The sequence below is a fragment of the Athene noctua genome, chromosome 2 (genome assembly GCF_965140245.1).
Source record: "Athene noctua chromosome 2, bAthNoc1.hap1.1, whole genome shotgun sequence".
NCBI classification, from domain to species: domain Eukaryota; kingdom Metazoa; phylum Chordata; class Aves; order Strigiformes; family Strigidae; genus Athene; species Athene noctua.
The window spans coordinates 136,576,548-136,593,868 of NC_134038.1; the positions used below are offsets into that span (position 1 = coordinate 136,576,548).

At 35.5% G+C, this 17,321-nt stretch overlaps 1 protein-coding gene across 17 annotated transcripts in view; it reads left to right on the plus strand.

Moving 5' to 3' along the window:
- HDAC9 (histone deacetylase 9) overlaps positions 1–17,321 on the plus strand; it is a 489,493-nt gene that overhangs the window by 386,899 nt on the left and 85,273 nt on the right. For 16 of the 17 annotated variants that reach the window (XM_074900381.1, XM_074900380.1, XM_074900387.1 and 13 more), the window contains 4 exons: positions 2,128–2,183; positions 2,426–2,513; positions 6,847–6,966; positions 7,290–7,387. In XM_074900381.1, coding sequence (XP_074756482.1) covers positions 2,128–2,183; positions 2,426–2,513; positions 6,847–6,966; positions 7,290–7,387 — 362 coding nt within the window. The remainder of the gene's footprint in view (positions 1–2,127; positions 2,184–2,425; positions 2,514–6,846; positions 6,967–7,289; positions 7,388–17,321) is intronic. The other variant, XR_012633220.1, reaches the window with a different exon arrangement.

Sequence of the window (17,321 nt, forward strand, 5' to 3'; positions counted from 1 at the left end):
TGGTAACTAGTTTTCAGTGTTTGGTAAAATTTGATTATATTATATGCTTTATCATCAATATATACATGCTATTTAAAAAAAAAAAAAAAAGAAATCCCATGTGAATACTGAACTTCTTGTAATGTAAAAGCACATTAAAAATGGTCACAACACTTATGTGAATGTCTTGCATACTCATGGGGACCTGTAAGAATTAACTTAGCTAGCTGTAATAAAACAGGGCTTCCAAACTGCCTCCTCAATGTAAGGGAGCAAAAAAGAAAAGCCTATACTGTAACTGTCATGTTGTCAAAACTAGCAGTGTTGATTTTTTCTGTCTGTATTGCCCCATGAAATCCTCCTAGAGATAATCATCTTAATTATATTGATCTTTGGGGAATGCTGATAAAGTTAGATGATAATGAGCTGTGAGCTGAGCAGGGGCAGCTGTAAGCCTTGCATGGACTTTTTCCAAATTGTTAGAAATATCAAGAGAATCAAATGCAGGTAGCATGATGCTCTCTCTCTCTCTATTAATGCCCTCTTCTCTAAGTCTTTTTTCACTTCATTATCTGTACATTCCTCAGCATACACATACTTTGTTTTTTCATAAATACTACAAAAGAATTCTTCACAGAATTCTTCTCTAAGTCATGTTTTGTGTGAAGACAAAATGTTAAAAATTCCTCAGAAGGATAAGGAATACCATTTTAGCTAAAAGTGTGAAGCTGGTTTGGTTCTGAAGATTAGTGCAGTCCAAAGGCTTTTTTTTTTTTTGGTGGCGTGTTTTATCTATAGGCAATTTATATTCTACCCCCAGGAACGCCTGCCTAAATACGAACATATATATTTGTTATGTCTTCTTTTTTTTTTTTTTTCAATGTGGACATTTAATGCAAAATAAGGCATGATGTCAAATGCCCCAGATTCTTTTAATGGTGGCCAGAGGAACCACTCTTACAGATGTACGCCATTTGCACTATAGTTTAAGTTTGCTGTACTCTGATAGAACTTTGGCCATGCTCTACAAAACTTTGCAGCTGGCTGCTTGAATTACATTTAGCAGCAAATTCTCTGAAAATACAATGCTTGCTTGATCTTGCAGCCATACATATACACACAGTATTTGTGTGAGGCTGCTTGAAAACACAAGTTTGGCTCATATACTTATGCACTGATTATAATTTCTTATTTTTATGTATGTGTTGTCATTAACATGATGTCAAATATAGAGCTGAATAGAAGAGACTATCCTGAACAGTTAAAATAAAATTTGATGAAGTAATGGAGTTACTCCTGAATCGGACTGTTGTGAGAGAAATTTGATATGATGCACACCCTTATGAGACACTGCTTCTTGAATACATAATCTGGCTTTCTGAACAGAGCTACTTTGCCAGTACTACATTTTCCCTTTACCTTATTCACCCTGGAAATAGGGAAATTTCATTTTTCTTTTATCTTCAGTGACTCTAGAGGCAAAAAATTCCTTGACTGACACTGAGTCTACTACTGTACTTTATGAAATTTATACACAATTCCAGAAGGTGTGTTAGAAATTGACTTCAAGGAATCTATTAAACTTGTGAGCATGGCAGATTCTCAAGTTTAATTTATGGTTTGCAGAAATATGGGATATTCATTGTTGTCCTTTTTCTACTGTTAGGCGTTACGTGTGTGTGTATGTGTGTGTGAATTTATCATTTAGACCATACAGAAGGTAGGGTCAACACTGATTAATCATATAAAATATATACTTTCAAGCTACTTTTATTTTGAAGCATCTAAAGCTGGAGCAATGTAAGATTACATGAATTTAGATCAAGAATGGATCAGTGGTTTCTGCTTCCTTTTAAATTTGAATTCTAGACAGCAGAATCGATAACAACAGCTTTCTTATCTTGCTTTTTCCCTTCTCTTTAGATCGTTGTGTGTGTATGTATGCATGTGCATGTGTGTATTTATGTAAGTTTATATGCCACTGTTCTCAAATATATTATTTCTGGCAGTACTATGAAAGGGTGATTGGGCAGAAAAAGTGCTCAAGAGCCTCAAATAGATTTCAATCCAGTCTGCCTGGTGCTCTGTTTTGCACTGAGTCAAGTATTTTTTTAAGCTGATAATTGAAAACCTATCTTGTTCTTACAGAATGGCTTTGCTGTTGTAAGGCCCCCAGGCCATCATGCTGAAGAATCAACAGCCATGTAAGTACCAGGGAATATTGCCCATCTTGGAGCACTAAGGTTACTGGCAATCACCTGTGTTGTGCATGTCTCCGAAGAACTGTAATTGTTAGCAGATGACTGAAAAGGCTTTCTAGGTACTCCCAGAAGCAGATTTATGGCCTCAGAGATCATATAGCATTTTTTAAAATGCTCTGAACATTATTTATAGCTGTTTTCCTGACTGATTTGCTTTCTTGTTTCTGTTCTTCTCTATTCTACAGGGGGTTCTGCTTTTTTAATTCGATTGCAATTACTGCCAAATACTTAAGAGACAAGCTAAATATAGGCAAGATATTGATTGTAGATCTGGTATGTATTCTTGGCAAGCATCACACTTTCAGTGCATCTAGATAAAAGATAATGAATTTGTATTTATATGTCAGACTTTCCTGCTTTTAATGCCTACAAGTAATAAAGGTGTGCATTTCCTCTGATTTTGAGAACTCATTAAAGCCAGGATGGCTGTACTGAAGCCATAAACATCTATGTTTCACTTTAATGGTGTTAACTGCAATTTAATGAGAAGAAGGCACAGATCAGGGCAACTTTTATGGTCCTTAAATGAATTGATACTTCCACCGTTAAAATAACCCTACAGAACCCAAGTTTTCCCTACAGAATACAAACTTTAAATAGTCAGATGTGCTTTAAAGAATGTTGTTGCTTTGGTAACCAAATTGGCTACTTCCCCCCAGCTAGCAATGATTCAACTTGTTGTGTAACTTCGATATTATTAAACAAATCAACAGGTCATTCCCTCTAAGAAGTTCTCAAGTCATGTATGCTAGCTTTTGATGGTTCCCTGAAGGAAAGCTACATGATTAAAAATCCACTTCATTGGATTAGTCTTGTATTTTAATAGAAAGCATTCTTACACAATACTTAATATGTTTAACAAATGGATTATTTAAATGCAGGTGACATTTGGCATGTTGTCTATATTATTTTCATGAATAATGAATTGGAGCTCTACCTTGCACTTAAAGGATCAGTCCAATACACAGCCCAAGGAAAGTTGAATGCTGATTTATGAGCACCATTTTTGTTTTCCTACAGTTCATGAGGAGGTGTAATAGGGTGTCTGACAAAGCATAGACAGGAAATGAACCCTGGCATCAAAACCTAACCTGTTACATCTGCACTTAATTAATTTTTGCAGGTGATAAAAGATTTAAGGACAAAATATGTTAAAGGGTTTTTGAAGTGCAGGGCTTAATAGTCTAAATCTTGTTCATATCTGCACTCATAATTAAATCTTATTGTGAAGTCATGGCCTTACCATCTAGCACTTTTGTTCAGTTAAACATGCTTACTGGCTGTTGAAGAGAAGCAGAGAAAGGGGGAGTGTGGCAGAAGGAATGGCAAGTGAAAAATGAGTGGTAGAATAAGTATTTGGGTAGGTTAAATATTCTTAGAATGTTTTTCAGATATTTCTCAGTGTACTACTATCACTTAGAAACATAATTATAAATTGCAAGAAACCAGTATTTTTGAAAAATTCACTTTCACTATATGTTGTATCTGTTTGCTGACTTGAATCTTACAGTTCATTGAGTTTTACTGCTCTAAATGCTGGCCAAAAGTGAACTTTAAGTTTATTCTTGTTTTTTAATAAGAAAAGACTATTCAAAGTTTTGTGAATGTTTTTAAGTCTTTTTGACTGTAAGTGTTATATTCACTTTGTTGGGAAAAGAAATTACTTCCATTTGACCTACTTAGCCAATAAGCACTTAGGAATTCAGCTTCCATTTTTTTGAGGCAAGGTTAAATGTGCACATCATTACCTGTGCAAATGATTACCTGTGAAGCTGCCTACCCTTACCCAGGAAAGTAGATGTAGAAAGCTCAGCCTCTCTCTAACTCTATCCCATTGGCCAGAATAACTGAACTGGTGAAAAGGGAGAAATACATGGCTGACACAGATTACTTAATTCCCGGAACAGTTGGGGTCCAGTAGTCTGCTCCATGGTCAGTGAAATGATATACAAAAATTGATATGGAAAATTTCTTATGTATGTGAACTATGGATAAATCACAATCCAAACTGAATAAATGAACAAGTTAATAGTGGTGTCTTTATGCCCACCAACAGAGTTTTGGGCATCTGAAGAAAAGAATGGAATTACAGATGTTAGATTTGAAATTAACCTTTAAGACTATATTTTGATAGTGACTAGCACAGCAGGACCTCATGCAGGTTGGCAGCTATACATGTTACTACAATGTAAATACTAAAAAGTAATATTCAATCCCACACATTAAACTGTATTCTAGTTACAAATTATGTGTAGTCTTCATAGTTGCTACATGTGTTCATATACAATTTCTTAACTTTTTCATTTTTAATCTTTCACTCATTTATTTTTACACTAAAATAAAAGACCTCTCTGTCAACTCTTCTTTCCTCATTCCACCATTTGAATAAATCTCCATTTTTGAACTGACTTATATACCCTGAATACATTTGATCTGCTAAGGGCAGAATATGAACACATTTCTCACATGGTAACATCCACAGTCTTAAACAACACATTCCTTTGTCTAACCAGATAAATTACTGCTCTTCAAAACAGAGTAATCCTTGGTGGAATTAAAGTTTACACAAGAAAGCTAGCTTTGAGATTTGAATATTTTTTAAAAAAAGAGGTCTCTGCCCATTTAATATTTTTTCTTCTTATTTGAAAACTGTTACAGCAAGAATATATTTAAAGCACAAAATATGCATGGAAAAGAAAAACTAATTAAAATCCCAAAATGAAGTTGTCTTATGCTTTTAGTCATAGTCTTTTCAGGTCTATCTATATATCCAACATAGCTTCTCAGGTTGTTCTTGCAATGGTTGTTCCAAGATCATCCAGATTTGCATGCATGTTAGCATGATCTGAGTCTGTTTGGAGTAAACTAATCAATTCTGTCACAGTTGTAGACTGGGATTCTGCGGTTAGTCTGCATGCCAGATTTTACTTCATTTGCCAGTCAGAGCCCTCTAACGCCACACTGGCTGCCTTCAAATCTCCAACACCCTCACACCAGTGTGTGCTCCCTTGCACCTCCAACATGTGTTACATTTAACCTTGGCATTAAGTCACAGTTGGGCTGTAACTTCATCCTCATGTTGTTTCAAGTACTTTCAACTGAGAAAAGAAAATTAACCATTATAATATTACCCCACAGAGGTCCCAGAGGAGGTCCAAGTCAAGCACAATGCAGTACAAGTAAGACTCAATCAATGTAGAGAGTCCTGAACAATGTGGGTGAAAGTCATGGGCTACATAGCTAGCAAAGAGCGCAAGCAATGAGCAGTGCTTGCTGTGATGTTGGCAATGCACACCTAACTTGAACCTTCCTGGAGTCCAGGCATCCTGAGGAAAATGTGACCATTGTTTCTCTGATACTAAATTTGGTTCAGACCTCATAGCTTTTGTAAAATAAATACAGTCTGGGTGATAGTGTTGCCATTCAGAGTATTTTGTCCTCCTTCTAAATTCTCTCTTTAAATAAGAAATTTCAAAGGGATGGATTAAAGGAGGAGAATCAATACTATGTGTAATTTTTCAGCTTCTTACAAATGCCAGTCGAGACAGTTATAAAAAGGACTGTTTTCTTTTACTGAAGGGCAAGTGGATTTTCCATTTTCACTGGCAAAATTTGTGTGTCTAACCACATACTACAATAGCAGAACTGTGAAAATGAAGCTAAAAAGGAGGAAAAGTCCACATCATCAGCCTTTGTTATACAGATATACTGCCAGCATTTCTTTTTCAGTATGTTATTTAATGACAGAATTTCTTTTCACTGGCGTTATATAATGTTTGAAATATGGAGACTGGCCAAGGTCACTCCTTGATTGTGGAAGGCACCATCCTATCTGCCAGATGATTTAATAGCTAATGAGATCATATTCCTATGTCTTCAACCGTTGCCGTCATGATTTTGCAAAAATGAAGTATGAAGTCCTTTCCGCATCTGGCATCTCTTTTGATGTGGATCTAACTGCTGAGGGACTGCTAACTGAACTGAATGTTTCAAGAAAGCCAATTTACTCAGCTGGTCGCAGAGCCTTTGACCTCAATAGTGGAACTTGGCAAATCAATGAATACACTTATGTTTAGTGTTCTGTCAAGAATTGTGAAAAAGCTCTGTAAACCATAGATCCTTCTGCAAAATACTAGTTTGTAGTTTAAACATTAGTCTTTCTTCAGAGGCCAATGAGGCTAGTTAATTAAGCCTGAGGGGTTATGAACTGTTGGCAGTTAATAAGTCATAAAATTCCTCCATAAAACAGGATGCTAGATTCCATCACTGAGGCAAGGAGTACAAAGAGCCGGTGTATAAATATCTAATTGTACAAAAGGACTGGGATTTCTCAATGACTGCTCATCTGGAGTCTCCAGGGCACGCTCGCTATGGTTTCCTGATTTTTAGAAGCCAGTTTAAAAAATGAGTGCATTAAAGAGTAATTTGCCTGAAAGTTCAGGAAGTATGGGGTGGTGAAGGGAGGGGGAAAGGGAAAGACAAAAGGAGGGCAAGGGAGAGGCAGAGAAAAAGTGGGGGGGGGGGGGGGGTAAAAGAAAGCAGAACTGAGCTCTCTACACTGAGTTGGACATTATTACATTTGTCATCTGTTTTCTTTCTCCTTTAGGATGTTCACCATGGCAACGGTACACAGCAGGCTTTTTATGCTGACCCCAGCATCCTGTATGTTTCCCTCCATCGCTATGATGAAGGCAACTTCTTCCCCGGCAGTGGAGCCCCAAATGAGGTTAGGTTTATTTCTTTAGAGTCCCATTTTTATTTGTATCTTTCAGGTAATTGCGTTGCATGATTACCCCTAATTTTCTTGTCCTTCTCTGGTTCTCTAAATTACACCAGATTACCAAATTGTCCACTGGGAGCAGGGGACCAGTGGAGAACAAGTGCATAACCCAGAGCAGTCCTTGTCAAACAAGGCTGGGCTGATCTGACATGTTGTTTGATGTTTGTTTCTAAAGCCCACTTGAGAATTTTTTTTGCCTTTCTCTCTTTCTTTTCCTCCTCCTTTTTCCTCCTCTTCACTCCTTTTGGCATTTTATTCTTATTTTTCAGGTTGGAAGTGGCCCTGGTGAAGGGTATAACATAAATATTGCTTGGACAGGTGGCTTAGATCCTCCTATGGGTGATGTTGAGTATCTCACAGCATTCAGGTTGGTACCTTTTTCTTTTAAAGTTATTAAAACTGGTTGTAGAACATAAGCACATGAATAAGAGTTAATGTAATCTTGAAATACAGGAGAATGACCCATGGTGAAACTAACTTAATATTGGTATACCAGTATACAAAAGCTTAGTAAATAATAAAACCGAATAATTTAATTGTTGTGATCATCCACTAAGAATTTACCAAAAAAAATCTAATGATTTAATAGGTCACTCATTTTATCATCATTGTATCGACCAGTAAAATGACTTTGAGCTTGCTCACTTCTCTACCCACAAAATTTAAATGTAAGCATTTATACCAGCAGAAGAAAACTGCTGTTCACGTTCACTTTGATGGCAATTACTTGCAAGTTGAGCAGATAGAAAGCAGTAAGAAGCATGGTCCAAAGCCAGCGTTCCTCATTCACTTAGAAGCCTCATCATCATGCTCACAGATTTGACCAATTGGCTTTTTCTATGAATTGCAGTAAAGTGTTATTTACTTAAAAGCAAACAATTGTGAAATGTCTCAGTAGTAATGATAGGAAAGGTTGCATGCTGTGTTTCTCTTTGCTTTCAATAGCTCATTCTAAACGAAATTTTATTCTTTCATAGGTGATGCGTCACAATCTTTAGTCTTATTTTCATGGGACCAAAGGAGATAAAACCAGTTTTAAACATATTCTTTTAGGCTTACAGTAGTCCTGTCTTTCATACACCTTTTCCTTCCATTGTAAAGTAGTCCAGTGGAAGGGTTTAGTGGGCACTCACCTCACAAGATTGGGCAAACGCTACATGTTTGAAAAGAGGTTTAATTTAGTGGAAAATGGTATGCAAGAAAGGCAATGAGACAACTAACATGTATCTCCAATCACTTTCAAGCATTTTAGTTTGAAGTACTGCATTTACCTTATATGGCCTTTTACTATATTCTATTGAAAATACATCACAAAAATTATAAAACTAATCTTTTTTTTTTTCTTTTTTTTTTTCTGAAGCACTCCACTGCAGTCCATGAAATAATATGCATAGGATCTGATAAACACACCTGAATTCAAAGTATAAGCCCTAGACACAGAAATAGCCTTACATATTCACAGTATCACAGTTATTATGGAAAAGGCTTTAATTTTATTTACATTTCCCTGTATTTAAAAAGGTCTAAACAAATAGTGGCAGTCTCCAAATTTTCTACACCTCGGTATTGCCTCAAGCTCTTTCCAAGTTTGTCTTATTCTTTGATGAGATTTTACAGAAGTTAGGGGACTGGGTGGTTTAAATCACTGGTATTTGTGTCTGATATTAATATATCTGGTATTATGACACCAAAGTTCTAGGATTGGATCCAACCTGTCCCATTAATGATACAGGTAATGTGGCCATCTAACACTACAGAGAATGGTGGTCCCAGCTTATTGAACAGTTTACTCTCATGTAACTGAGACTGCAACCATAATAAGTACCCTTGTTATCCTGACATCAAATACCTCAGCTTAATATATATTTTCAAACATGTACTTTGCAGTTCTAGTTTAAGGCACACTAGTAAATATTTTAGAGCAGCTCATATAGCTGCTGTACCTATTACTCTGCTTCAGAGTTAATTTCAATCTCAGCAAAGCAGCCCTATTCAGGAAAGTAAAATTCATGTAAGCTGGTACACACTGACTAATCATTCGCAGACATACCACTAAAATAAATGCTTAAATATATATAATTTTTTTTAAGTGCAGATAAATTCAAAGTAAAGTTTGGGATTTCCCTTAAAAGAATTGCTGATGGTGCAAAATTTAATGATGCTATTTTAAATTAATCCATTTAATCTTACAATTAATGTTGTAATTAATGTGAAGGTTGTGCATTGATTTAATAGTTAATTGCTTTTTTTTTTTTTTAGAACTATAATGCTGTTGACTGATTGCAATAGATACTACTGTTTTGTTTTTCTCCAAAAGAGTAAGAATAACAGGAGATGTTTCCCTTCACCCTAAGCCCCTTTTGCCTGGGCACAGTCTTTGTGCCCTCTGTAGGACTTATTGATATGGATTTGGCATGACTGGCATGACAGTTTTGAGTGGGGATCAATGAAGCAAACAGCATAGAACTTTGAGGGGTAAATGCAAAAATCTGTAAATTACATAGGATAGACCAGGTAACCTTTTTCTATGGATCCGGTCTGAACAGTAGGTAAATTTACAACTCCTAGTAAAAGACACTTAATCTGTGGACCAGAATCTATCCCTGCTATTATTCAAAATGCTACACATGATGTAGCCTGTGTTCACAGTTTGGCCAGGACAGAACTGTGAGACAGTAGACAGGAAAGAGAGATCCAGAGTTCAATCCTTTAGCCATAGATAGAAAGGAAGGTACAGTCTTGGAGAAAGATCAATAGAAGACTTGCTAAAAACACCCAGCAAGTCAGCTGTTGTTCTGGAGTTTTGACCTGCAATAGACCAGTTTTTAAAAAAATAAACAGTAAGATTTGTAGATAGGAAAATAGGCTTGATTTTTTTTTTTTTTTTCAAATAAATTGACTTTAGAGACAGAGTTACAGAGAAGATCCTAACTAAGGGGTGGGGAAAGCACTGGACATCCTCAACTGAGAGATTTTTTCTTCATACCTGCTTCCCAGTAGATAGAGAGGTTATGCGCTATTCGATCCCTAGCAATGACAGGAGAGGTTGTTGGTGAAGGCCCTCTCCAAAATAACCAAGGTGTGAATAAGTTTGCAGGCAGATGGAGCCTCTTTGGAGAGAAGATGAGGCCTCCTGCTTTCTGGCTGCCTCAAGGTTCTAATCCTTTGAGTTCTTAGGAGCTGAGAAATTTGCATTAAAATCATCTAAAGCTCCCTAGGGGGTAAACATAACCTTCATGTTCTCACCAGCAGAACCCTAGTTTCTTCCTAGAATTGCACCAAGCACATATTTGAAGTGTCAGTGGCCATGACACTAAGAAGCCCATAACTGCTTGATTGATTGTCAAATTTCACAGCAGAGATCCTTCTGAATGATAATGTCCACTGGACCAAGGCTTTTTTCTGCCTCTAGATTTTGCCCATAATCAGGTATTATATATGATGATGTATTTGATATTAGAATCTATTTGTAAAACAGCATAAGGTTTTACACACAGAGATATATATACATGCAGGTAGCTGATTATTAGTTATTTTCCATTGCATAAATCACTAGGTAAATCTATTTTAAGTAAGTCTTGTTGGGACTGAATGAGATACCACCTCATTCTTCCTCCAAACTGTCTGAGAAAATATTTCTGTTTCTTCAGGAAAGAGCAACTTTCATCTGCAAAAATGCAGAAAATCTGAAGATGAGTTAGAGGCATAACACAGAACAATCACTTCAAAGGCATACTGAGTGAGTGGCTCCAGTGGGACTGTAGTGGGAAACAGGAAAAATTATGGTGCTGCTTTGTGTCTGCCATTTTGCACTCTTTCTAGTGAAAATCAAATTTAAATGCTGTAGCCAGTTTGAAGATGAAGACATATATAAAATAATATGTTTTCCTTTCCATTTATTTCCCATTTCTACTAAGAAAATATGTTTGCTTATGTTAATTACAAGGAGGTAGTAGAAAATGTAGAAGAGAGAAGTTTCTGTAGAATGGAAAAAAATTCAGTAATCAAATCACTGTATCTTTTAATTTTGCCAGAAAAGTTTTGTTTGATGTTTACTGTAATTAAGCAACTGGTCTAGCTAAAAAAATCTTTGATATAATGTCCTTTTCCTAAAGGGCAGGCACCTTTTCTTTTCCCCTATGATAATAAAAAAACACAGTTCTTTTCCATTATTTTCAAGACCTGATGCATCTTTCCATCTAGAGATTTTTGTTTCACCATTTACTTCCACCTTTTCAGGTTAAATTTGCTTTAGTCTCTTTGAAAGAAATAGTGAATGGTGGCTGTTTTCTAAGAGGAGGATCCTACACTGGATTTTATGAGGATGTAGTCCACTCTCTTCTGTCAACAGTTATAGAAAAAATAAGAACAATGGTCAACTACTAATGTTCAAATAATTCTTTTCATAAGCTCCACATTAAGCTAGATGTACTCAGTAAAGAAGGCAGCAGACAGAGGCTCAAGTCTGTGTTGTACATGCACACGTGTATATGTATATGTATATACTTGGAGTTTACAGAGAACAGGAGAGATATGTTTCTGTAGAGCAGAATATAAAAGACACAGGAGGCAGTGGAAACAAATGTGAGTGTTCAGAAGAGGGAGGGAGAAGCAAGAGACAGAAGGAAACTGGGGTGTGCCTTCCAACTGCTTTGCACTGCTTTTATTCAACAAAGGAGCTGTAAATTTAGCTTGACCAGCCAGAATGCTCTGGCTGCTTTGCTCTACTCCAGAGTAGCATAAAACAGCCACAGCATATCAATGAACCTGGCCATAAAAGCTTACATAAAATGAAACGTGTGTGTATGTGTTTCTTGGAATGATTAGAAATAGCTCATGATAATATTATCTTTGAGTTCAGTTTTTAGCAGTCACATGTATGATTTTAATTTAAGAAGGTGAGCAAATTCAAAAGACATAGGTGACATTAAGGCAGAGTGAAGGATGAACTATATTCGGGATTTAATTGAAAATACATCACAAAATTTATAATTGCCCTAAAATAATAATTTTAAACAAGAGAATTCAAAATTAAAATCATATTTGAAACCAGATACATTAAAAAGTCAAATGAAAGAAAATGAAGGTGTGCAGAAAATCTTCACTGTCTTACAGTTCTCAGTGCTTGTTTTGGGAGAAAATAAATATGTTTAAAACTCTCTGTATTCTAATCTCTGATGAAAAATATTAAGAAATATTCTTTGTAGTCTTGTGGCATTACAGTGAATAGTTAAGATTATTTGAGAGATTGCATTGTTATATACCAACCCTTTTCTTTGTCTTATTTTTGTGTTTCCTGATCTGATGACATTTAATTTCAAATGGAAAACTTTGGAAATGTATTTTTGTTATTTTTCAAATATATGCTCCTTGTTAACTCTGTTTCAGCATAGGTCCTGACTATGAATATTTTTGACTTTTTAAGTTACAATTTCATACATAAACCCTAAAAAGAACACTCAGAGAAAATATTGCTGTGTTTTCCCTATGTTTGCTCATATAAGTACACATCGATAGTATAGATTTGTATATATCAATTTGATTTTCTTGTAAATTTTAATTTTATAACTTTTTGTTCACTAAGAAATTGGAGATAACTTTAATAAGGTTTGTGTATCCTGCTGGTATTGAGTTTCATGGTCGTAAGAATGTGAGAATGTCTGAAAAACAAAAATTCTTTGTTTTAGCTCAAATCACGAGTCTTCCACTGTTGTTAAATGTCCATTTATTCCTGTACTACAGGTGAAGATGAAGTGCACATTCTTGCCTATTCATAATTTTAAATACATTTGCTTTATCTGTGTCATGTCCTTTCTTATTTTCTTCTCTCAAAATACAGTATTTCTAATCCTTTAAATCTCTCTTCATTTAGTATCCAGTTGCCACGTCATTTTACTGCTCATCTCTGAGGCTTTGCTGTTTTCTAGAAATGAGCTAAATACACCACATGAGGGCGAACCATCGATTTATATTATTTTGAATATTATTATGGCTTCCTTTGACATCACTGTTCTGCTATATTGTATAGCTCTCTGAGTAGGAACCTTGGTTTCTGATAAACATAGCAAAAGAATGTAGAAGACAACAATCAACATTTCTCCTAGCTGTACCTAACTATTTACAGTGAGTCATAGAACAACGGTGTATTTTGATAATGTTTAATGAATTCTACCAAGAATAGCTTTTGATAAAAAAGTTCTTTTAAACAATAAACCTAAATACCCATAACTTAATGCTATTATTTTTTTATGGCTGCAATGTTCAGAGGTTGCTGCTGAGGCTATATTATCTGGATCTAAATAATATGATAAGACTCAGTGCCTGATTCAAATGGGAGAGGAAATAAAAAAGCAAGTTAGCTGCTCAGCCTCATGAGTCAATAAAAGAAGTAGATGTAGTCAGAACTAATGTCTTCAGAACTTTAATTTATTGCATTATTGGTGAACTCCATTGGCAATAGCCTCAGAGCAGCAAAATGCCATGTTTCTGTTTATCAATGGAAATAAATAAGTTATTTCTCGATATTTTACTTTACAATAACTGGTAAAGATTATCTCAGCTATTGTTATCTCTCTTGTCTATCTGCTGACAGCAATATGTTCAGGATTTCACTGCGGGAAGAGGAAGGCAGAATCTCTGATCATATGTATGACAGGCAGATAATGAGTTATGCAAATGTAGATTGACATTATTGAGAGTGCTATTATCTGCAATCCTTCTGCATTGTTGTGGACATAGTACTGCTTTTATGAAGAAAAATATAACTCAACAGAACACAGTCATGGAAACTCTAGAAAACCTATACAACGGTTTCTGTATGGATATATATGCTTTTAGTCACCCACAGCATTCTGCAGTCATAAATTACAGTTTCAATCAGTTTTTCATTTCTGATTTCGTCCACTTCCAAGTGTCTTTAAAAGATGAGCATTTCAACCAGAGATGTTTCTTTTTCCTCTGCGTAGAAAAAGTCTTAAGAGAATTCAAAGAAAGGTACACCAAACAGCTATAAAAAAATGACTTAAAGAGTGCCTGAGCAGTTCCTTTTGAACAGGTTTGAAGAAGGTAGAAGGTTTTTTTGGAATAATGTTCTTTAAATCTGCTTAGAGTATAAGTTTCATATGTAAATATTCAATAGTCCTGAGGATTTGTGACTTTTTAATTGTTTTTTTTTGAGTGTGGTAGGAGAGGTTTTATAGTAATGGTAAATTTTCATGCTTTTTTCTTATTTCTTGACAAATGTTCTGAGCATTCAGATGATTAGTATCGTGGGGATAAGGACAGAGTCCTTAGGAAATGGAGAAGCAGAGTTAAAAGCATTTGAAACACTGGTATAAACAGCTTTTCAACATTTTGTTATACTTCAAAGTTCACCATAAAACTAAAACTGGCAACACTGTTTATAACCCGCGACCTCTTGTTCTTCCTACTTGTTTATTTTTATTTGGAAAATCTAACTCCTGCTCACCAAAGTACCCTAAATTTTCACCTTTACTGTACCAGGATTTCTAAAACTGTATATGTCGCTCCTTTCATTCACTGGAATTACAGAAATGAAACCTTTCATTAAAGAAATTAATTAGTGTCGGCTTACTTTTCTACAGATGCACAGTTTCTTTTATTGACATTGCAGAGTAGGGGGTGGAGGAGAAAGGATAATAAAATATGGCATGTGTCAGGTTTATGTGGTTCAGGTTAAAACTATTTGATTAAAACCCCAAGCCATACATGGTCTGTACTTTCAAAGTACTGAAAAGTACCTGAGCTCTTTTCCAATATAACTGTTTTGCAATTTTTGTCAAGCCAGAAAGATGAAAGAATAGAGGTGTATGGATAAAGAATTACCATATTGTCAAATACTTTGATGGAAAGGTGAGAAATATCACCAGAGACGTCCTGGAAGAAATTAAACAGAAGAAAGACTACAGAAGATATTTTTATCCTAAAAGTCAAAATATGTACAGCATTTAGATGGAGATAAATTTCAGGTCTGAATTAAAACACTGAGTGATTGTATAGATGTCCAGCCCCAATTTAAATTTTGTTGCTTTATAATAACTTTTGAGAAGTACACTGTAGCCTGTAAAAAATACCCACATGTTCTCTACTGGAACAACTCCAGACTGTAACAGAACCACTAGATTGCACCCTGGTGCTTTATGTATTGTTTAATTGTTTTCCTTTGGTGGATATTTTTATTAAAAGCCCATTATCCAGAATCAGACAGAAGTGCTGTTTCAAGAACAGCAGAAACAGAGGCCTTTCAGCCACAGAGTTCTTATTCATGCTTTCTTTAGCCAACTTAGCTAGTGAGACCTCCACTATTCTTCTTTTAATACTTAAAGAAGAGAAAGAAATGGGAATTTTTATTTTGCCCCTTTCAAGCATAAGCAGGATTGCAAAGAAGTATTATGAGGTTCTGTGTGTGCTCACACACCTGTGTCTCAGTGTAAGTTTGTGTGGGTACCTCCAGGGCATGCCTGTGCTTATAGATGTTCTCATGCTTTTACAGCAATAACTCCTTGGAGATGTTTTTTAATCCTAATGATTTTGTGTACCTGTGCTACACCTTGGCCATAAAGTAATTGAATGAAAGGAATATGTATTTTTCATAGAAAATATATTCTAGCAAATAAAGCTCCAGTAATTCTGAAGCAAAATAGAAAAATCTGGCAAGAGTCAGATTTTGAAATCTTGAATTATGCTGAATAGCACTGTGCTCAGTGCTGCAAGATCTTATGAGGTTTCTTGTTACTGGATGTTGTTGGAGCCCCAACTCTGAGTATTTTATTACTTTTTAAAGTCAGCTTTTATTCTTGTGGAGAAATGTTTGAAACTATGAAAACATAAATGTCTCAAAAATAGATATCTAATTAAAAAGTTCAGGGAGGTCTATGACTCATGATTATGTGGTATTAGCAGTACTGCTTGGGCCACCAGTAATCCCATTAAATCAATGCAGCTTCATGAAAAATAAGTTGTTACCCAGTGTGAGGGAATCCATCAGACTTCAAGCTTCTAAACATTAATTGTTTCTTACAGGCAATATAAGAAAAATGCTCAGTCGTAGAGTGACTTACCATGTTTGGCCTATTTGTATATTTTTTTCATGCAAAGTGGGGTCTTTGTTCAGTGATCACATATACTCAGGTCAGGATTTCGATCATGTGTATCATTAGCTAATGCAGGTCTCAATTCTGCACACCAACATAATTCACGTCTTAAGATACAGTGTTGTTACTTACATGAAATAGTAGCTTCTTGCAAATCATTGTTAAAAGAGTTTGTGAAAGCAGAGGCTCTTCACCAAGTAAATGTGGCAGGATCTTATCTTAGATACTGTGACTACATTTAACGTAAGTAATCAAATCTTTATACAAGCACTCTCATGAGTTGTTATGCCTTGAAACAAAATAAGCTTTTGAAGTATTTCATTAGTTAATTCATGTTTAACTACCACAAGTGTTCTAGTCATATTTATATCAGCTGTTAAAGTTACCAAAATTATTAATTTATAAAAATTAATGAAAAATTAAACCAAACAAATTGCAGCACAGTATAAACCAGGTTCAGAATAGCTATGTCTGGGATGCATTTCTCCGATGACATGCACAGGAGTGTACATACTTATCAGATGATATAAGGTGGAGGGCTGAAGGGAAGATGCATCTTATTTGATTCTTTTCTCCCTGTCACTAAATTGACTGGTCTCTACTGCTTTCTTCCTCCTGTGCAGGGTGTGCATTACTATGTAGAGATGACTAAAGACAGCAGTTCCAGTAAGTAGCAACTGTCCGTGGTTTTGACATGTGATTTTCTTCTACACTGGAACAAAACCAAAACTATTTGAAAGTTTCCAAGAAAACAACTAAGTGTGTGTTTCAAACCCTTTCATGTCCTCATGGCGAGGACATCACTCTAGGAAGCAGAAAAACCTTAAGTGAAAAATCTTATCCCTGGATGATTGAAAACAGTTTCTTGTCCCCCATTCTGACAAATCAGGAACTTGAACCTGACCTTATCACATCTGAACTTAATGGCTTTAATGTCAGACCATTTGGAGTGGTTTTTTTTTCCCCTCACTCTTAAAAGTTGTCTCCCTCTGAAAAATATCAGTGATGTACATCTACAAATGTACATTATGTTTTAGTAGAAGAGTTCTCAAAAAAGTTACAGATTAATCCTACATTATTAGGCTGACAGGAGAGTGGGGATAATTAACTCCCTATCCAATCCAACCTTCCTACCTCTCCAATCAAGATGTTTACAGATTAAGAAAGTATTGTTGTTAAACTTCTGTA